We start from the raw sequence: 23,858 nt of genomic DNA, 5'->3' as shown, positions 1-23,858 counted from the left end.
ATGAACATTGTTTTAATCCCACTCTCCGTTGATTGGCTACTGACTGTGTAGGGGTGTCAAGTTATGTGCATAAATTAAACGATCACCTGATTCATGTCACGCCACTGTATGTATTCCTACACCTGGAATGTTTATCAATGTCGTCATTTTGGTCTGTTTTGATATATGCATCTGTTTTGGGTTAAACTATTGTAGATAAAACATGTTTTACGTTGTCGAATTTAATTATAAGCTTTGACTGTATATGTTTTTCGGTTCATTGAGGTGTGAATCGAAAAACCGATGTGCAAACTTTAGTAAGTCATACAGTTTGCACATCGGTTTTTCGATTCATACCTCAATGAACCGAACAAAATACACAGTCAATCCTTATATATATATATATATATATATATATATATATATATATATATATATATATATATATATATCTTACTGATATCTTTTTCTACAAATACTTCGAATATTGTTGTAACAGAAACACTGCATTGTAACCATATTATTTAAAAATGCGACAATATTTTAGGAAGAAATTATTTTCTTTCAACATGCACTCAATTGATTCATTCGAAGATGGATTTTGTAATTTGATGCCTCTGATTATATACCTATGTCTGTATTAAAGACCATTACGAAAAATAGTTATTACGTGTGCATAATGATTATATGTGGTTATTTTAACTCCTTTAGGAACGTTTTCACTGCGTACCACGGGTATTACGCATATTTAAGAACATTTGTATTACATGTCCATGAAAATTATAAATGATTATTACTCTACTTCACTAATGATTAAATTGCGAATCTCTCAAATTTAGTAATGGTTATTAAAACCATTTACAACTATATTTGTAAGTGTTTATTATACGTCATAAAGAACATTTTTATCACGTATTTAATATCTGTATATGGATATTATTGTCACGGTTATTACGGATTTTTTTTTATAGCGAATCACTTATATTATTAATGATTATTTAACACCTTTATGAATATTTACATTGTGTAACATTTTCAATTTTTAATAAGCAATTCGCACATTCAGGAACATTTTCTATTCTTAATTTCGGACGCACTCAGCGTGTATCACAATTTGCAGAAATGACGGCTTTAAAAAAATTAACCCAGAAGTCGTGGCGTAAGAGGCGACCAACGAACGGGGTCAGGTGGTCAGACTTGCTGACTTGGTTGCCACATGTCATCGTATCCAAATGCCAATTACTGGATTGTCTTGACCCGACTCGATTATTTACACAACGCCGTCTTTCAGCTGGAATGTTGCTGAGTGCGGTGTTAGGCAACAAACAGTAAACAAACAAGCAAACAAACAAGGCCGTGGGAGCCGTGCCAATTTACATTTGTCAGAGGAATACACAAAGTACCGGAACTAGACTACCATTGCCGGACTTACGTTTTTGTGGATGCCTCGATGGCTATCACGTTTTTTATGTGTGCTAGAGATTAGGTGCCTCAGTTTGGGTTCGAATCCCGGATCGGACTCAACTCCAAACAAAAGGAAAAAAGTACTAGAATCTGTACTTCACTAATAATGTGTTATCCCACATGTAACATTTGGAACATATTTTAGCTGTTTAATAATCTTCCACACGCTAAAGTTCAATGATGTGCTACCATTTTACTACGACAGTCTTCTCCACAACATCGGCCATTTTGCCCTAGAGGGTCACGTAACAAAAATAATGTTGATGGCATCATGATGTTTATAAACTGAACCGGAAAAGAAACGTCACCCCAAGTTACAGTGCATTAAAACTTGTCATTTAAATATCTGGGAATTTTTTGTCAAAGTTTCTAAAATTTAACATTACCTTGCCCGGAAAAATGAAATTTGATGAAAAAAACGCCAACGCAGATGACAATAAAACTGATCGCCCATACGCATCACGGCAACAGCCATGGTAACCCGATGCACGTGAGTTCTGTGCCAATTAAAATGCACATGCGTTCCCCCATTTCTTGCCCTAAAAAGTCCACCCAGATCTGATAACATTCATTCGTTATTGAATTGCTACCACGTGCCAAGATGGACAAGAAATCAGCGACACCAAGCCCTTGGACGATTGCAAGCTGGACAAACCGCCCACGTAAGGACCTTACACAGGCTCCAGCAACGGTACCAGACCACCAACACCACAGATACCCGAACACGTAATGGATGACCAAGGGTCACCACCCGACGTCAGGATCGTCAGATTGTGCGACAGCATCTTCAAGACAGCTTGGTTACTGCTACGGAAACAGACCACTGGGACACACCAAGGACACATTAGTGCAGGCACCGTGCGTCGACGATTGACGCGCAGACACCTCCACTGTCACAGGCCATCACCGAGGACCCATTCTGACAACACGTCATAGCCGGGACCGTCTTCAGTGTGCAACACAACACCAGCATTGGCGCCACCAGCAATGGAGAGCAAGACGAGAGCCGTTACTGTATCTCAACAGCAGATGGCAGAGAGAGAGAGAGAGTCTGGAGACGCCGTGGGGAACGTTATTCGGATGCTTGTGTTGTTGAGAGAGACTCGTGGGGTGGTCCGAGCATCATACTGTGGGATGGAATTGGTCTTGCACAGAGGGTCGGCCCTGTGGTCCTCCAGAACATCGGTCCAGGGGGAGGCAATGGTGTCACAGCAGCTCGGTACAATGATCCGGGGTAGAGTAGGTGTTCAGCAACCCATGCTTGCCGTAAAAGGCGACTATGCTTGTCGTTAAAGGCGACTAACGGGTTTGATTGGTCAGGCTTACTGACCTGGTTGATGCATGTCATCGATCCCAATTGCGTGGATCGATGCTCATGATATTAATCACTGGATTGTCTTGTCCAGACTTCATTACTTACATACCGCCGTCATATAGCTGGAATATTGCTGAGTGCGGCGTTAAACAACAAAAAAACAAAACACAAAACAAAACCAAATCCAGTATTTGAATATATATCTGAATTGTTATCCTCTGCTCTTTCAGTTATATGATTGTGTGATTCATGAACATTAGTACGTGATGGACAGTTGAAAAGTTGTCAAGGTGAATGCTGTAGCTTGACGTTGTAGGGTCATCATATACACATGCACCTCGAAAGTCTCAACCGGTTTGTCATCCTCTGAGAAGTTTGGTAACTATACCATGACACCCCCCCGCACACAGCACTACAAGTAAGACCATTTTTCCCGGCAAGTGCTTCTTCGTGTGTAAAGTATTTCTTTGCAATTTCAGCAGATATTGTCCGTTAGTGCTGAAGGGGCCGCAGACTGATCTGAATGCATTGGTAAGGAACTTCCATCTATCATGTGCCATCCCCACTCTCATGGATTCATACTGAATCATTTCCAATCTAATATCTGGGTAGTAGGCATCGTGGCTGTGATATCTTGCGGCTGCAGAGTGTGGTGGCAGAGTTTATGACTCTACGTGTGACAGGTTATTCGTCACCTTCTCGCAAAAATCGCTTGTATTATAAGCTGTCCAGTCCGTCCTCCTTACATCCTGTTTCGGTGATGACTTCCCAGTTTCATCTGTTTAGTTGCAAATGTTCACCTGATAGCAGAACAAGGCATCATTCATTACCTTCTTCAATGCTTGACCCTTTCCAAAGTCAAACTGGCCAAAAATGGTGCCACAGCCAAGAATTACTTTAAAAAAGAGCCCATGCCCACAACTGCATCACTGCCCAACATGTGCTTTGAATGCTTTATGCAGCCTATCCTGTTCCTGCTTGGAGCTGACTTGGGTTCTGGAGCCGAAAAAAGTCACATGCTTCCATTTCAACATGATCAGGAAGGAGGATAAGCAAATCTGTGTCATCTCCTTCCAGAACAGTGTCTGTTTTTCCTAAAGATGTGACAGCGTCAGAGACTGTGCTGCACTCGGCTCTCTCCAGTTTGTCAACCAGATAGGCAATAAATGTTGTTTTTGGCCTTCTTCAAGAATTCTTCCTTCTTCGATTGAATGATAATTTCCTCAATGAATTATCTGTTTCACCAGAATAGGTTCTTCTCATGTGTGTGACATCTTTCGTTGATGGATCATCATTGTGGCCATTAAAGACAATGTTAGCAGCATCATATTTCTGCACAATATATAGATGGTATATAGATCACAGACAGATATTTGGAAGAACCTCTTGGTCAAGGTAGCTGTTGAAGTAGAGCACTACCATCAAGAATGTATTGGACATTGCCAGGTTCGCGTTGTTTCACTTGGATGAGTGTATGAACGACACAATTTGATTCTACTTGTGGAAAATGGGAAAAAGAAAGAAACAGCAACAGACAGAATGACACTATCAAAATATAAACGTGGAAATTATGGAACTTGTGAATATAAAGTTGAAAATTCACGTATACAATTCAAAAATAGGAAACAACCATTTCCTGTACGCTCTAGCCTTGATTGCTCCGCTTTATGTTTTTGGTTTGGTTTGGTTTGCTGTTTAACGCCTCACTCAGCAACATTCCAGCTATATTGCGGCGGGCTGTAAATAATCGAGTCTGGACCACACGATCCCGTTAGTCGCCTGCTACGACATGCATACTCGCCATTTACTGCAAGCATGGGTTGTTGATGACCTATTCCACCTCAGTTGTTTCGCGGGTCCATTACTTACATTAGACACGTAATAATATTCAACGGCAGACGTCAGCGTATCACGAGATACTAAATAATGCACGACACCGTGGTATACAATTCTATCTATGTTATTGTATGCCACGGTGTCGTGAGGAATACATAGTGTCTCGTTATACTCTGACGTCTGCCTTTGAATATGAATATAAAATATAAATTCCATGCATCTCACTGCCTGATGTAGAACGTGGCGGGCCTGGTTGTTATAAACCCTGCGCATCAGTCTAATGTCAGTCGCATCCACTGAGTAATGATAAACTGATCGCATACATTCAAACAACTCCAAGGATGCTAGAGCAGCTTAAAACCGGTGATTATTTGGCAGTGGCCGGATATTTTGTGCTTGTGCTGGGTGTAGGAATATGGGTAAGTACTGATTCTTTTTGACAATATTATTTATGGGTCAAGTTTAATTATTTTACTGAAAGAATTTCGGTAAGGACTTTCTAGAGAAATTTAAATGTACATGTTTCATGTGCACTGCCAGTAGGAAGGATTACTGTATGGGATTAAATGCTTTTTCTGACTCTTAATGATATATTTTCTGTAGCGCCATACACTTTTTCTAGAAGTTGAGTCTGAAATTACTGGTTATTGTATATTGATGAGGGATAGAAATTTACTTGTCATGAGATTGTTCTATTATAAATACATGAATAATAGTACAAAATAACACTCACAACATATTGATTGAACGTTATCTCATCAACAGTAAACCTTTTTTCAATCACTTTTTTTCTTGGGAACAGGTAGGACATTAAGATGGTCAATATGAGCGTGTAAAGTTAATCTATTGTGATACATATCAAATACATGTTCGATAGGCACATTTGTCGATACAGTAGGGTTATGCAAAGAGGCTTTGGCAAGACGACCAGAAAGTCATAAATTTATCGTATTCACATTTCGTATATGAGACATGTTTGTGTATGATATGGGCTTAAGAGATATGTTTTAGTTAGGTAATATTGGGGAGAGAGTCTGGACGTTTTTGTGAGTCGATAAATTGCTTTGTTGCAATGTAAATTTAATTCAAGACGTCATTATGTATTTCTTTAAATCCAACTATAGTATTATTCTTATCTTTATTCAGTTCTGTTCTCTATCTATTGCTGCCACAACATTGTTACATGTGTACATTGATAAAGTAAATAGAGGATATTTTCAGTTTCAGTAGTGCAAAAAGAACAAAGCGAGGAAGTGATAAATTTATATTTGACAAATCTTTATTTGTTGTCCAAATTCTGTGAATAATACCGTATTGGAACCATCTTAGCTCTGTGTTGTTTGTTGTTCTAAATGGTAAGTAGTAGTAAGTCCTCGAAATGTCTCTCGGCATTTGTGTGTTATTATGAACTTCACATTTTAATTATTGACTCCGGTTGTTTTTTCTTTTAATGCATATTCGTTCAAAAAAAAACGTGGCAAAGACTACTTTACATCCCTCTTTCCACTTTATATAGAATTTTGAAATTACATGGAATGAATTGTTGTTCAATTTGTTCTATCTAATGATACAGATTCGAATCCATACATGTTTTTTATGGATCTAATAAGATATGCCTGTTCTAAGGAATTTTATTTTAAACTATATTAAGTCTACAATGTACCGCCATCATTTATCAGATCACTGCTGAATTTTATATTGGCGTTTATGTAGTGTTTGAATGTACTAAAAATTATTGGTTTATATCCAATCTGGATATTATCGTTTCCCAATATATACTGTCTTGGTAAGTCTGCGTTATAGTTTGTTTGTCGTGACTTTATTTTAGACCATGTCCATGGTCATCTTTCTAAAAACGATTTTTGATTTTAGGTAAGACATTTTGTCCGAAGTATTTCGATCCTATTTCTGTTGGATGAAAGTCAATGAGTTTGCTTAGTTTTTGTATTTTTGGTAAAGGTTCTTTGTTGTGTTGAAAATGAATCCCAAGTAGAATAGAAGGCCGTTGCGACCAGTCCAAATTTAGTCATTTACCATACTGTGTGTCTGAATATTCGAGCCTATCCATGTTTATTTTTTTTCCGATGTTCCTTTTCAGTCCAGAAAAAGATGCGTGTATTTTCAGAATGTCTATAGTTGCCTGAAAGCATGATTCTGATCCATCAAGTATGATGGCTGTAACGTCTGCAAATTGTGTCAAGCATTTTTATGCCTTTTACTTTTTTCATTTTCTCGCAGCAGATGTACAAGAATTTCTACACATATAACACCTATGTATGGCGAGAGTGGGTCACCTTGCCTGCATTCTCTCGTAATTGTAAGGAAATCTGACGAAAATCTATTAACCAAAACACTTGACATCGAAGTCAGTCAATATAAATATGCCTGGTATATGCTTGTATTCTGTATATTAGGTAGAATAGGTAGAATTGGTCTTCAGCAACCCATGCTTGCCGTAAAAGGCGACTAACGGGATCGGGTGGTCAGGCTCGCTGACTTGGTTGATGCATGTCATCGATCCCAATTGCGTGGATCGATGCTCATGATATCAATCACCGGATTGTCGTGTCCAGACTCGATTATTTACAGACCGCCGTCATATAGCTGGTATATTGCTGAGTGCCGCGTAAAACAACCAACCAACCACAGTATATAAGCCTGGTGCATTCACACACCGATGGGGTGGTCGGGTAGCCTAGTGGTTAAAGCGTTCGCTCGTCACGCTGAAGACCCGGGTTCGATTCCCGACATGGGTACAATGTGTGAAGCTCATTTCTGGTGTCCCCCGCCGTGATATTGCTGGAATATTGTTAAAAGCGGCGTAAAACCATACTCACTCACTCACTCGCACACCGATGTATCTTCCTTTCGTAAATCCTTTTTGATCGTCGCTACAGTAGGAAGTATTTATTTCATTCGAGATGCTATTGCTGCTTATGCTATCTTATAAGATGTTCAGGAGGGATATAGGTAGGACATTTTTTGTTTGCTCTCTTGATTTATCTTACTCAGGTTTACATGTTATAAGACCTTGCTTTTGACCGCTCGAAAATTCACCTCTTCGGTAGGCACATTTTATAGAATTAATTAGGAATTTGTTAATATCTTTCCAAAACAGTTTGAAGAATTGTTCCGTGAATCCGGATGGACCGGGACTTTTGTCATTTTTCAAACTTTTCAAAGCGTCAAGCACTTCTTCATATTATAATTCTTCTTCAAACGAAGGCACTCATATCCACTTTTTAAATCCATTAATCTTAGGTTTGACCACACAGGTGACATGCGTTTGTGAGTGATAAGTTGTCACTCGCTCAGGTAGTATTTTGTAAAAATAACATTAATGGGCACGTCTTCCCTTTAGTTCGCTGGAATTGTTATGACGTTAAGAAGCAATTTGATCGTTTTGAAATCACACTTCGTCATTCAATACTAAAAGTACCCTAATGGTAATTATGATACGATCTTTTTGTGATTGAACAAGAATTATAACATTCCACAGGCGAGTATACGGAGAGGTACAAACAGCACAGAGAGCTACTTTCTGGCCGGGAAACATATGACGTGGCTTCCGGTTGGTATTTACTTTTCTCTAGTACGTGTAGTGCGGTAATGTCGAAACCACCACTGTAATAATAACAAGTAATGAAATGTTGATTTTCTACTTTCAGAGGCGTGATTTCAATATCTAATTCCAATGTTTACAAGTAGCATTCGGAAATGCACGTTTCAGTCAAAACGTGACACGTCTTTTCTTCAGTTAGGGATGAATATCATGACTATATGTGTACTTTGATAGCATAACGTTTCACGCAAAACGTGACATGTTTTTAGTCAGTTTGAGATGAATGTCATGAATACATGTGTGGTTTTGTATCATAGTGGTGTGTTTTCGGACTGGTCAAATGGATTCATCAAGTTGTTAGACTTAGCGATTTGAAAATTATGTGAGAGTTAGCTTGTCTGTATCATTATACCAAATGCTTGTCCCCTGGGCGCTTAAAACAGGGATAACATATTGATACCTGACAAACAAATTTACAGGTAGGAGCATCTTTGTTCGCAAGCAATGTTGGTGCTCCGATGTTCATTGGCTTAGCTGGAGCCGGGGCTGCATCCGGGTACTCAGTTGTGCTTTATGAATGGGCGGTAAGTATACATAGAATTGTGTAGATGTTCGTGAAATATTGTTTCAGTCATTTTATATTGGCCCATACTAAAGCCCGAGATATCCTGAAACTTATGGAGAGTGGAGCACCTATTGTTTAGTACCGAGTTGTGCACGTCATCAATGCTTTCTTTTGTGGTGCAGCAGTTGGTCTACCAGAGGAAGGGCTGTAATTCCTTCACCTGGCGTTTCTTTGTGACATATGATGAGACAGCCTCTCCACAAACACCACACAACCGTCCATATAATGGACCGCCTCCGTGGTCTAGTCGCAGAGCGTCCGCCTGGAGAGCGGAAGGTCCGGGGTCCGATCCCCGACCGCGTCATACCAAAAGACGTTAAAAGATGGTACTTGTTGTTACCCTGTCTGGCGCTCAACATTAAGAGGATAAAACAAGGACTGGTCGGCTTGGAGTCAGTATACTGTGTCTGAGTGGGGTATACATGTTAAACTGCGGCATGGTATCTCAGTGAGCTAGCACTATAAATCGGCATCAGTCCGGACTAGTACAAGCAGCCACACACACACACACACACACTTGCATGCACGTCGATATATAAGTGCAATAATCTTGGACGCGACGTTAAACCCCATTTCACCTCACCATATAATCATGCATGTGTGTGAGTGAGTGAGTGTGTGAGTGAGTGTTTGTCTGTGTATGTACTTATCTGATGACCTCTCCAATACAAAAGTACTTTGTACACTGTACACGATATTATGACAATTCACTACACACGGTGGGAGATAAGATCTAAATTTGTAAAATTAACATTTTGTCTTTTAATGGTTTACAAAGCGTGTGTGTGACTCAGCAGATATATGTCACACAAAAGCATAACAGCAACCAAGATATGCCAGGATCAAACTCTGATATCCCCTTGTATAATTGAGTAATGGCATGTTTCGTCTTTTTTCAGGCAGTTTTCCTGCTGGTGGCCCTGGGTTGGTTTTTTGTGCCTGTGTTTGTCGCTAGTGGGGTAGGTTATGCACACATTGTACACTGGCGATTCCTGGCGTATCAATATATAATGACTACCATAAATATGTATCACAAACGAATGAAACATACATAAATTACACTATCGGTGCCAGTAACCAAACTGTTTTCAAAAGATGTAATGTTAGACTTTTCAGTCATTAATAAAATGATCGTCATCAGTTGATAATCATCCCTTAAAAGAACGCGATGTTAATGTTTATAGATACTGAGATATATTTCCATCCATGTAGACCTACACTATGCCGGAATATCTGATGAAGCGATTCGGTGGAGTTCGTCTCAGGATCTGCCTCTCCATCCTTTCACTGATTCTGTATGTCTTGACGAAGATATCGGTATGGAATTTAATTTTACCACGAATTCAGTTCTATGTATGTCATTTAGGATTGATTGGGGAAAGCTACTTGTTAAAGCGTTATCTCGTCAGGTCAAGATTAGGTTCCATAGGTGCAAATTCTTAATCACATTTGCGGTATCCAAAATTATGGTATTGCTTGGATATCAAACTCACCTGTTATAATTAAAACCATGTGCAATAAAACTTAATAAAACAGAATACTTAGTTCTTTTTTGCACAATGAAAATTTTTTCACGCACACATCGTTAGATAAGGCTGATATGATTGGTTGGTTGGTTTGTTGTTTAAAGCCGCACCCAGCAAAATTCCAGATATATGACAGTGGTCTGTAAATAATCGAGTCTGGACTAGACAATCCAGTGATTGAAATCATGAGCATCGACCCACGTGATTTGGATACGATGACATGCATCAACCAAGTCAGCAAGCCTGACCACTTTATCCCGTTAGTCGCCTTTTACGACAAGCAGAGTCGCCTTTTACGGCAAGCATGGGTTGCTGAAGACCTATTCTAGCCCGGATCTTCACGGGTCTGATGTGACCTTCATGGTGTCATCGCTGATAAAGAACACATTACACCTGTGGTTATTACACCTGTGGTTATTTCGGGTCAGAGGGGTCACGGGTGGCCCAGTTGTCTAAGGCACCGCGATTCGCAGTGCAGAGTTGCGTCCCTTGGGCACGCCAGAAACCCATGATTGTGGGTTCGAATCCCGGTTCGCTCCAATTATGTAGACCCGTGTAGATCCTGGGTAGAATAGGTCAGCAACACATGCTTGCCGTAAAAGGCGATTATGCTTGTCGTAAAAGGCGATTAACGGGATCGGGTGGTCAGCCGTTATATTACTGGAATATTGAGTGAGGCTTCAAAAAACTAAATAGCAAGTTTACATGGTCTGTAATCATCTTGGCAGGCTGAAATCTACTGCGGGGCTCTATTCATGCAGCTACTTCTTGGCTGGAATCTCTACATATGCATCATAAGCATTCTGGCCGTTACAGCTGTCTATACAGTCATAGGTAAGACGATTTCATTTCACCTGTCTATTTAACTTATCAAAATCTTGGTATCCGTTTAGGGCCACCATGGATTGGATATCCTGAAGTATATCTGCTGACGTATATCCAGATGCATTTCGGGGAAGTATTCGGTGGTATACGCCAGGAGGCCGGCAGACAGAACCCAATACAATGTATTATTTCTGGCATCGGCGTTATCACTTCTCTTTCTCTTTTCTTCTTGACATTTGCCTTTAATAGCGGGGGGAGGTCGGGTAGCCTAGTGGTTAAAGCGTTCGCTCGTCACGCCGAAGACCTGGGTTCGATTCCCGACATGGGTACAATGTGTGGAGCCCATTTCTGGTGTCCCCCGCCGTGATATTGCCGGAATATTGCTAAAAGCGGCGTAAAACCATACTCACTCACTCACTCACTCACTTGAATAGCGGCCAAATTGCTGATTCGGCATCAGAAGGTAATCCATTACCCACTCACTGCTCGAAATGGCATGATAAAGAGTTCGCTCGTTGATAGTTAGACTACCTCATTTTTTCAAAACACACTAGATTTACCTATGTTCTCCCATAACCACACGGGCGCTTGAAACTCGTGCTGAAATATAGGCCAGTTTTCTCAAAACGTGCCTCAAACGGGTCACAGGTACTAACAAATGTTCCAAAACATACATTTAAAAATAATCAGTTATTATATTCTTAACTTGTTCAAAATAAATACTTTTTGAAAACAAATTGTTGAAAGAACCCTCCAAAATAAACATTTAATGTCATTACAACCTGTTGCATATTTACACTACTTAGTAAGTAAGTGAGTGAGTGAGTGAGTGAGTTGGGTTTAACGCCGCTTTTAACATTATTCCAGTTATATCACGGCGTGTCAGCTTAATGTGGGAGGAAAGCGTCTCAGACGTTTACCACTTCGGTAAAACCCACGAGCACGTGTATGGTGCTGACAAACCTAAAAACATTATCGGGGTGAACCGGGATTCAAACCCACAATCATAGGTTTCTGGTGAGCCCAAGGGACGCAACTCTGCTCAGCGAATCGCGGCGCCCCTAACACGACTGTCTTTATAAAGTGGTTTCATTTTACCATATTGAGCAGTCGAAGTCGTGGTCAAGGTGCTTATAGTAAGGCGACTACATTTTTAGCTGGTCAGACTGCGTGATTTGGTTCATTGCGTGTCCAGATTCGATATGGCCGCCATCGTTAAGCTGAAATATTGAGTGCGACATTAAACAAAAACGAAACATTTATTTGTTTAACTATATAATTTTGCAGGTGGCATTGTTGCAGTAATGTACACGGACACACTGCAAACAGTAATAATCTCAATAGGGGCGTGTGTTCTCACATACAGAGGTAAGTCACAAATGATTATTGTATGGGCAATATATACAGTCTCAGCTAACAAATGTGTCTATAATTCTTGTACATATGTTAATATATTATGAAAATTATATCAGCAACCTGTACCTAATTATATCGCTATAATTGTTTCGGAATTTCCACCTGAAAATACACGTGTTAACAAAATCATAAATATATAATAATTGTTTTGCCGACTTCGTTTTTACTACATATAATCCACCCGAATCTGAAATGTTCTTTTAGTCTACTTAATATGATGTAGTTCCTGTAATTAACATATTTTGTTTCAGGCTTCCAAGAAATTCACGGCTTCGAGGGCTTAGAAGAAGGCTTTGTGACCGCAGTCTCCAATGTAACAAAGACTAATGTCACTCACTACAGCTGTGGTCTTCCCCCGAAGGACTCATTGCACATATGGAGAGATCCCGTGCATGGGGATATACCATGGCCAGGTGCTGTCTTCGGTCTTTTAATCATAGGCTCGTGGGTGTGGTGCACTGATCAGGTAAATATACAACGTCAACCCCAGAGAGTAATCAGCCTCGATTATACGCCGAAATAGATTCCATTGTATCTGGATGATTAATGACACCAGATGTTTGCGAAAAGAGTAAGCTTGTCTTGCCTTAAGAGTAGCATCCGTCACCCACGAAATTTGAATGAGAAACTAAGTGTTTGATTTTGTCCTAACGCCGCACAGCAGTACCTTGCCACGCGATTGCGGTCTGAAAACAAAACGATCAAAAAATGAACCTGACATAAAATCCAATGACACGACAGCGCATTTACTGATTTTGTTGAAACTATAAACGATATGTCAATTTTGAATTACGGCTCTTTGCGTACAAGTGCGGAGATTCTGCTGGTTATAGGTAAAGAAAAAACGTTTAAAAATATGTTCTTTATGGGGGGCAGTGGGCAGCTTTCAAAAGGTTTTATGCTAGACACGTGGAGGACATTTCCGAACTTGATGCATAAGTGACAACATTTTTGTCCTATGCAATTCCCTATTTTGACTTGTACCATATTTTCCCGTGTGTTTCAGGTAAACAAATGTTTGTTTTGTATCGTTTATTTAACACCGCATTTAGCAATACTCCAGCTCTGTAAATGATCGAGTCTGGACCTTACATTCCAGTGATTGATATCATGAGCATCGATCCCCGGATTGGGAAACGATGACGTGCATCACCTTAGTCAGTGAGCCTGACCACCCGATCCTGTTAGAGGCCTCTTACGACAAGCATAGTCGCCTGTTATGGCAAGCATGGGTAGCTGAAGACCCATTCTAACCCGGATCGTCTTCCTCATGCAAAACCTTTTCAATAATCATATGTTCATTAATCTCAGTTTGCTAAATCAAAGTCCGCGAAAAGGTGTTCGCGAAAAGGTGAGTGGAACCTGCCTGAAACGCGTGTCAAGTAAGGGGAAGTTAACTATCTTCGCTCTTGTCATACAGTCTTGTGGATAATTTATTATCACTCTCAAACTTGATATGAAACCGATGAGGCGGTTTCATTGGTCTCTTATTTCTAGCTCACGTGTGTAAATTAGTATGAAGGGAATTGGCTATTTGACTATTATTGAACGGTGTCGGAACATCTATATACTTGAGTGAGTTGGGTTTAACGCCGCTTTTAACATTATTCCAGTTACATCACGGCGTGTCAGCTTAATGTGGGACCTCAGACGTTTACCACTTCGGTGAAACCCACGAGCACGGGTATGGTGCTGACAAGCCTGGAAACATAATCGTGGCGAACCTGGATTCGAACCCACAATCATATGTTTCTCGCGTGCCCAGGGTGTGCCCGAATCGCGGCGCCTTAGACGACCTACATACTTGAAACTTAATTAACCTCTTGAACTAATAATGTCTTGTTTTGAATTTGCCAATCAGAGCAGAAATTGAGATACACACAAAGAAAAAGTTAAGCACACCCAAATATATTTCCTTATTGTTTGGTCTCAATATTTGAAACAGTCATGAAAGATATAATTACGGGAAGAATTGTGTTTTCTCGAGATGATATAACCAGTCATGCGTGACGAATGCTCACGTGCCATGCATGGTCTGCCCATGCAGCATCCCACCCTCGAGTATCTCTAAAAGCAGTATATCCAAATGTTAAAAGTGCTTGCTTAAGCTCGGTTTTAAACAGTTTTTCCATGACATCGTATTACCATTGCACGAAGGCTATTATCAAACGCCACAAGATGGCAAATTATCGGCATGCATCACGCAGGAATGTCTTGTAATGCCATTGGTCGGAATTTGGGGTATCATCACACTGTCGTAAGCGGTTTTGTTGAGAAGAAACATGCTCAGACCGGTGATGCACAGGACCGTCCCAGATCCGGAAGACCTCCGGTGACGACACATCGCGAAGACAGGGACCTTCCTCGTCTCATACGCCGAGAACCCGTTTTTAACAAGTACTCGTCTGAAACAGCTGTGGTTGCCCAATCGTCGTTTCAGCACCAGAACCGCCAGGAACCGGCTGAAAACAGCAGGACTGAGGGCTAGACGAGTTATAAAGCGTCCCCTGTTGAGAGATCACCACGAAGCTGCTCGTTTAGCATGGTGTATTGCGCGACGGAACTGGAATCTGAGAACTTGGAGACGAATCCATTGGTCAGACGAAAGTCACATGAAACATCAAACGTAACTCCTTTACCTAATCCTGCAGCGCCATACATTTTTTAGGTATTGTCTAAGGTCAAAAACATTACCTGTGTTACCATGATGTTTTTGTCAGTTAACTTCAATCACAACACACCAATATTTGTTGTCAAATGTTTGTTCTATCCGATGACATTGGTATCGCCCAGCTCCTGTGGTCAGTCATCCCATGCCATGATTTTTGCCATTTGTCATGGTTCAAAAATAGTGGTGTGCTTAACTTCTTTCTTTGTGTATATATGAAGATGTATAAAATGACAGATGAGCAAGTTGGAAAGCACAATTGGGCTCGTTGGGGACACCTACTTCTTGTCTAAATGTGAAAAACTTTCGACGTTGATGGTATCAACAAGGAATTCCAGTATTTCACATATTGATTTCTCAGTGAACTGCAGATGACATTGCTTTCATTTTCAACAAATTGTTCCTGAACCTTCGATAGTGATGTAACAATAGCCATTGTGATGATTAGGTCAGATCACGCAAACTCACGTTACACGTTAAGAAGTAACGACAAAGAAAACGTAATTTAGGTTTCCAAATCGTGATTAGTCAACTTATTGCTTTCAGATAGAAACTGGTTTAATTCATGTGTTACTCACAACCCTTTGGTAAATGATGTATCCATTACAGTTGATGGTGCAGCGAACTCTCACTGCTAAGAACATCAGCCATGCTAAAGGTGGATCCCTGTTAGCCGGTGCCCTGAAGATATTACCCTTCTTCCTCTGGATCATTCCAGGGATGATAAGTCGGATCCTCTACCCAGGTACATGACGTTACAATGTATACGTAGAGAGCCACACACACACACACACACACACACACACACACACACACACACACACACACACACACACACACACACACACACATTGGCGGCAGTGCTATAATTTATACAGGTTACCTATGTCAACGGGTGGATATTATTGTTGTGTTGACCCGTAAGGATCCCTGCTAGAATAGGTCTTCAGCAACCCATGCTTGTCTTAAGAGGCGACTAAATCGGGTGGTGAGTATCGCCGTCTTGGTTGATGCATGTCCTCGTATGCCAATTGCTTGGGACCCTTGAAGATCCGGGTTAGAATAAATTTTCAGCGACCCATGCTTGTCGTTAGAGACGACTAACGGGATCGGGTGGTCACACTCGCTGACTTGGTTGATACATGTCATCCCGTCACAATTGCGTAGATGTTCATGATGTCAGTCACAGTATTGTTTGGTCCATGCTGGATTATTTTCAGACTGCCTTCATATAGCTGGAACATTGCTGAATGCAGCGTTAAACAACAAACACATTATTGATGTGTTAATGTTGTTAAATTGTATTATTTATGTCGTATTTGAGATTACTCTTTTCGGTACAATGTATATTTAATAAAATCAGGACATAAAATGCAATCATGATAATGTTTCTTTCAGATGAAATCGCATGTTCTTCACCTGAGCGATGTTATGAAGTATGTCAGAATAAAGCTGGATGTACAAACATCGCCTACCCCATTCTGGTGTTGAGGCTTTTACCGGAAGGTATATATGTTGATATTATCAATATATCGTACACCGTTAAATATTCTTTCGATTATACAGTGACAAATAAATGAATGTTGAACCACGTCATAAAAAAAAAAATCATTTTGGCCAAAACCATGAAATCATTTAAATCTACCCTACATCATTCGTATTGTATATTGGTAACCAAAATCTAAGAGGAAAGTCTTTATTGAGACAAAGCAACATTATTTCAACATGCATTTACAAATATGTGGTCAGTCTCACTGACTTGGTTGATGCTTGTCATCGATCACAATTGCGTGGATCGATACTCATGATATCAAAAACTGGATTGTCTAGCCCAGATTCGATTATTTACAAACCGCCGTCATATAGCTGGAATATTGCTGAGTGCGGCGTTAAACAACAAACCAACCAACCAATCATATCACCCTTTTTAAACGATGTGTGCGTGAAAATGTTTTCATTGTGCAAAACAGAACTTGTGAAGTATTCTGTTTTATTAACTTTTATTGCATATGGTTTTAATTATAACAGGTGAGTTTAATATCCACTGGACGTGTCTGCCTTAAGAAAGGTTCCAAGTAATACCATAATTGCGGAGTTAAAAAAACAAACCATCCATCCAACTACAAATTTAATTTCTCTATGGCAGTTTGTTATGACTCCTATTTCACTTCTATACCTGCAATATTCTCATAATAATCCTCTTGAAGGTCTCCGAGGTCTGATGCTTGCTGCTCTGCTTGCTGCCCTCATGAGCTCCCTGACCTCCATCTTCAACAGTGCAAGTAGCATGTTCACCATGGACATCTGGCCTCGGATCAGAACGAAACCATCGGAAAATGAACTGATGATAGTTGGACGAGTAGCAGTGCTCGCCTGTACAGCAATAGGCATACTGTGGTTACCAGTGTTACAATATGCCCAAGGAGGGCAATTGTGGGGATACTTGCAATCTGTAACCGCCTACACTGCCCCTCCCTGGACAACGCTGTTTATGTTTGCTCTTCTGTGGAAACGGACATCTGAACAGGTTAGCAAATGGTTTCTTTCTTATCTGACATCTGAACAGGTGGAGTGATTGAAAAAGCTTAAATTACCTGTGGTTACTGGCGTCTTAAAGTTTGTTATTCGACATTTTCTCTACTTAAGAAATAAACGACGATGGGTTTGGGGGTGGGGTCGGGTGGGGCGTTATGGGTCAAATAAACATTTGTTGATCTCCCTGTTGTGTTTTATTGTACGATAAACAACGACCACGAGTCGTTTATTTCTTACATGCGATATGAACATATTTTACAGCCTCTTTAGGGATGTTATAAATATTTACAAGTATAAAAATATTTACCCGTATTTAGATAATGATGACTCTCAGAAAACAATCCCATAACGGTCGAGTCCATGTTATGAAAACGGGTGTTAAGTTAGATTATATCCAGAATATTCTCAAAACAACATCATACTGTGAAACACGAGCACGTATGCATCATTTTCAAACGTAATTCATGAAGACGTTTAGAAAATAGCGACATGTATAACATTACTAACACCTTTCTAAGCGGGAAAACTCACTGCCACAGAATATTAGCATCGTCCATTTTACGACGTCATAACATTGCGAGCGTATGTTCGAATCTCCAGAAATGACGTCATGACAGAACAATGTTTTATCGTCAAATAAATCACACCTGTTCCTCGTTGTTTCTTTGCGATTTCTCGCTTAGCTAAATTATATCCTAATAATTGATGTTCCTTTCTGAAACCTGTATGTACATGTACAATCAATCGTAACTTGTGGAAGCCATGGCTTGAATCGACAAATTGATGAAGAGATTAATAATGCAGATATTTGTTAATGTTTCATAATAGGGAGCCTTCTGGGGTTTGATCGCGGGGCTGGTTGTTGGAGTAATCCGCATGGTCGTGGACTTCACACACCTAGCCCCTTACTGTGGCAGTGGAGAGGAAGACACTCGCCCGGGAGTTTTGAAGCATGTACACTTCCTCTACTTCTCCATGATCTCGGCTACTGTCACCTCTATTGTCATCGTCCTTGTCAGCTTGTGTACAGATCCCAGAACAGAAGCTCAGGTAAGGCTTGAAAACGATCGACAATCATTGAATATGAACGTGTCTGCCTGAGAGGAAGCTTAATATAAGTTCGTTAATAAATATAATTGTGAATTTTGTGTGTGTGTGTGTGTGTGTGTGTGTGTGTGTGTGTGTGTGTGTGTGTGTGTGTGTGTGTGTGTGTTTATAGTAAGAGCCCACTGAGTTTGTGTATTTGTCGTTTAACGACAACCCAGTGCTAAATAATACTGACTCCCAGACGACAAGTGCTTGTTTTAGAACCTTAATGCCGAGTGCCGGAAGATGATTAGCGCCCAACATCAAGTATCAAAGGGTTTAAATATAGGAGAAAAGACATGTACTAAGAGGTGATTTCTGAAGAGTCTTTTTGGCCATAAAATTGATTTATCGATTGATTGCATGTTGTGTAACGCCGCACTTAGCAATATTCAAGCCATAAGACGTAAACCTGTAAATAATCGAATCTGGACAAGACAGTCTGGTATTACAATCATGGGCATCGATCTATGCATTTGGGATACGATGATATGCAATTAAGCAAGTCACCGAGCCTGACACCGCATTTAATTTGGCGCCAGTCATATGTAGCTGGGGACCTACATTTTTTTCACGCTATTTATGACTTATGGATGGGAACAACTGCATGCAACGATAGATAAAGTGAACAACAGTGTAGGCTGCAAACATTCAAACTGGTCATGGAACATTTGAGTACAATTTTCACCAATAATTGCAGTGCACATTATACTAATTAAACACAATTCTCTCTGAATATGGACCCGTCAAGATCCGGGTTAGATTAGGTCTTCAGCAACCCATGCTTGCCGTAACAGGCGACTATGCTTGCCCTTAGAGACGACTAAGGGGATCGGGTGGCCAGGCTCGCTGACTTATTTGAAGCATGTCATCGTATCCCAATTGCGTGGATCGATGCTGATGGTGCCAATCACTGGATTTGTCTTGTTCAGACTCGATTATTTATACAGACCGCCGACATAAAACTGAAATATTGCTGAGTGCGGCGTTAAACAAAAAACAACAACCCAAAACAAACAAAACTCTATAAATGTGGCACATTTTAATCAACATGACTGTGTGTAGCTTGGCCGCACTACTTGGTGGACACGTCATCATGCTGCTCCTGACTTGGAACTAGAGGAGGGGAGCGATGACGCCGACGGGAACAAGACAGAAGACAATGGAGACACGGATGACAGCGACAGTGAGGAGGGAAGGGACGGTGGCGAGGTCGGAGAACCGACATTAAGTACAGGGAAGATAACACAACCCACTGACATACAGAGCGGGTTTGACGATGATGTTGCAGTGCAGAGCTACGAAGGGAAAAGTAAGGAGTAGAAACACTATTTGGGGCAAATGAATCAAATCATCTTCCCTGTTTTCTTCTTTTCATATTTGTGTCAAATAACATTACATTTCAAGGAAATCCTGAAAAATAATTGAATGAATCTGAATGTATGGTCTTTGTAAAATATACAAATTGAATGAAAACAGTCAGCAACAAATAGATGTCTACTAGATTGCTTCCTTTCCGTGTATAACTTACCATATTCAAAAGGTGAATGACGAAATGTAAATAATTGAAGTACTACTAATACTACTATTATGTATCCTTGTATCGTTCCGTACTAGTTTTAAATACACCTCCGTGATATTCTAGTTGTTTAGCGTCCATTGTCGAAAGGTTTTATAGAAACTAAATACATCATTATTAATGCATAGCTTGCTCAAGTCACTGTATGGCTGACAAATTGCCGATGTGACTTTAAATACTAACTCTCTCGCTCCCTTCTACAGAGTATCTTTAGTAACCCTGCCATGATAGTCCTGGACTACACGTGATATGTCAGAAACATTGATGTCTAACTTGTATCCCCATCTTACAGGGACAAACATGGACGCGTGCAAACACATAGGTATGTGGATGTGTGGGATGACACAAAAAAGGCCCCAGAGACTTTCGTCAACTGAACGATCTGCCATTCAGAAGCGGTTCACCAGTTTGGAAGAAAATAAATCAACAAAATCAGCTTTGAATATAATCGCAATTGGACTGTTAATGTTGACTGTTTTCCTTTGTGGTTATTTCAGTTAAATCTCACTATTTTGAACTCAACCTTCATAAAGTTCTTTTAACAATCACGCCGTCTCTGTATAAAGACATGAGGTTATCTGCTCATGAAATGACTATGTACACTGATTGCAACACGTTCACGTCGAGCTGATTGGGAGATTGTTGTGCAATAAAATATATACGCTGATCTTGTTAACTCACTTTTGTCAGAAAAACATATATCAAAGTTGAGCAGATACGTCATTGCTGCATGATGGTCCAGTAACATATTAAACTATACTGTAGCACTGGTAGCACAGATCTACGCGTCTTAGGCCGTAACTTGTTGCGTTCTCAAGGCACGCTAGAAACTTTGAATCGGTTCGAATCCCGCTTAGTCCCGATTTTGTTTCTTGGTTTGTCAGCACCATACCCGTGCTCGACGTGCATCACTTAGGTCTTTCCTCCATCAATAAGCTGACACGCAGTGATATAACTGGAATACTGTTCCAATCGGCGTTAACCCCAAGTCTCTCAAATTGCATTACTCAGTGATTGGTTGGTTGGTTGGTTTGTTGTTTTACGCCGCACTCCAATATTCCAGCTATATGACGGCGGCCTGTAAATAATCCAGTGATTGATATCATGAGCATCGATCCACGCAATTGGGATCGATGACATGCATCAACCAAGTCAGCGAGCCTGACCACCCGATCCCGTTAGTCGCCTTTTACGACAAGCATAGTCACCTTTTACGCCAAGCATGGGTTGCTGAAGACCTATTCTACCCCGGATCATAAAGTGACCATAAAGCGTATCTATTCTCAAATTGCTCTACAGTAACATCTTCTGTAGTTTGGTTACAACAACCTGATTCAAATGGGTTGCTCAAGATCTATTCTACCCCGGAATCTTCACAGGTACATTGAGCACAATCAGTGAGCGAGCGTGTGAATATGGTTTTACGCCGCTTTTAGCCATATTCCAGCAATATCACGGCGGGGGATACCAGAAATGGGCTTCACACATTGTACCCATGTCGAGGATCGAACCCGAGTCTTCGGCGTGACAACCGAACACTTTAACAACTACCCGACCGCCCCTAGCACTATCAACAATCAACAGGGAACAAAATTGCTGTTTTTAGACGTATTTTGAATATGAACACTGACCGCGTGTCATGACTGTGTTTGGCTGTGACGTTAAAGGGGTTCCATGTTCACAGGACATGACTTTAATAGGGCCCGTAAGTCTCGCTAGGGCCCGTACTTCCGGTACCGGCATTTCCGGTGACATGCCTTTACTCTTGAACTAGTTCTGCTTTCGAAATGCGCGACCGCCAAAGCTAACTTTGCTGGACGGTACCAAGTATACTACCACGCTTGGTTGCTATCGCTGTTGACAGTCGTCATAGCTGGGTTATTGCGCAATAATATGATCGGTTATTTGTCATTCCTGCAATGTTTTCGGTTCCTGAGTGACATATTGTCACCATGGGACCGTTCGTACAGGTATGTGCTCTTTTCTTTACATTTAAAAGAATGTTGACAACCAGTGTGGTACTATCGTTCAGACGTGTATTTATATTCGCAGTTGACAGTGTTTTATGATTACGAAGGATGTGTAACTTGTTTTATGTAAGAACATTTATAAAGATGCAACAGAGGCCAAATTACCATGGTATTCTGACTAAATAAGGCAATACGTGGAGGATGAAATTTGGAAAATCAATGCTATGATTTTGTAAACGTGAAAGGTGTTTCAGTAAATTGTATTTATTTGATTATGGTAATTATAGTACTTAACCAACCAGTCTTGTGTTTGAAACTTAAAATCAAATATGCACTATATCTGGTCATATTCACATTGTAACGCACCTTTAATTAACGTAAGAAATGGAGTTTTATGCAATGTAGAAAGCATGTGAATAAACTGTGTAATTAAAACTAATTTATTTGTATATTAAATGTGAATAGATATAATAATGCAGATGTATTATTTATTGCACATTGGCACTTAAAGTTAACTCTAATCAGGATGACTGTATGAAAGTTAAGATGATAGAAATTAACAAGAAAGACTGAAAAACCCAAGCAAAAATGTTTTGGTGAAATTTAGAAGTTGAGAGAAAATGACGACAATGATTAATGCATGCCAAATAGCTTTTCTTAGCCCTGCCTGTAAATATAGATAAAAAAAATATTTATCCTAGATAAATAAAGGCCCTCTCGATGTGCGCACAAAAATAAAACATATTTAAAACTTTTTAATAAACATAAAAAAGTATAGTGACATACATCAATCAATAGTTAAACAAATAACCATGATGACATTACATTATTTTAGTTACTATAATTTAGTATTTTAAATAAATATATCACACCTTAACCTGTAAATCCGACAGCCCCTATAATTTTAAATTCCTTTCGAATATCCATTACCATGTCAAAATGAAAGTATATCAGTCCAAATACTTTATTGTAGTTGCATATTTCAGTTAAAGACCTCTTTGTCTTAAGTAGCTTCAGGTTTGTAAAAAAACAGTTCTTGTCATGAATATTAACAGTCATCAAAGGACTTTACCCCAAACAGCTGTTAGTATTTCATATGAATATTCACACTGAATGATTTTTTTTAAATTATGTAAATCTTATTTTAGACCAGTGATGAATAAAACAGGTGTTGGACAATGGTAATTTGAAATGTGTATGTCCTTGATATATATAGTTCTATGTTGTTGCTCTGTGAACTATGAACAGTACATTAGATGTTTTTTTCTTGGTTATGCAGGTGTGAATTTCTGCTGTACAGCAACAAAAAGATGTAGCAGCATACAACATGCAGCAACTTAAAGTCTGAAGTGGCCGAAATACACGACAATACACCGAATTATGGTAGCGATCACTGATTGACGTCCACATTATGAAATATTCTGACCAATAAATGAAGTTTAATATTATTCTGAGGAACGAAATATAAAGTG

General features: G+C 39.9%; 1 protein-coding gene across 1 annotated transcript; it reads left to right on the top strand.

Annotated features, from left to right (window-relative positions):
- The first annotated feature begins 4,935 nt into the window (after window positions 1-4,935).
- On the top strand, window positions 4,936-20,917 carry LOC139450595 (sodium/glucose cotransporter 4-like). The gene is made up of 14 exons (XM_071232362.1): window positions 4,936-5,013; window positions 8,094-8,165; window positions 8,636-8,740; window positions 9,681-9,740; window positions 9,994-10,098; window positions 11,036-11,141; window positions 12,420-12,500; window positions 12,800-13,014; window positions 15,826-15,961; window positions 16,615-16,722; window positions 17,424-17,743; window positions 18,580-18,801; window positions 19,903-20,104; window positions 20,709-20,917. Exons 1-14 carry the CDS (start codon window positions 4,936-4,938, stop codon window positions 20,915-20,917), a joined length of 2,019 nt encoding a protein of 672 aa, XP_071088463.1.
- Window positions 20,918-23,858: the final 2,941 nt, after the last annotated feature.

This window comes from Haliotis cracherodii, unplaced genomic scaffold (genome assembly GCF_022045235.1).
Source record: "Haliotis cracherodii isolate W230 unplaced genomic scaffold, xgHalCrac1.p SCAF_8, whole genome shotgun sequence".
In the NCBI taxonomy this organism is placed as follows: Eukaryota; Metazoa; Mollusca; class Gastropoda; order Lepetellida; family Haliotidae; genus Haliotis; species Haliotis cracherodii.
The sequence above is the reverse complement of the archived record's forward strand: the minus strand, read 5'-3'. Positions and strand labels throughout refer to the sequence as shown.

Excerpts from the sequence above, each read along its gene's own strand:
- LOC139450595 (XM_071232362.1), top strand. The coding sequence starts at position 4,936 with ATGCTAGAGCAGCTTAAAACCGGTGATTATTTGGCAGTGGCCGGATAT. Across the intron at positions 9,741-9,993 it reads CTGTGTTTGTCGCTAGTGGG|ACCTACACTATGCCGGAATA; the intron begins GTAGGTTATGCA and ends CCATCCATGTAG. Across the intron at positions 10,099-11,035 it reads ATGTCTTGACGAAGATATCG|GCTGAAATCTACTGCGGGGC; the intron begins GTATGGAATTTA and ends TCATCTTGGCAG.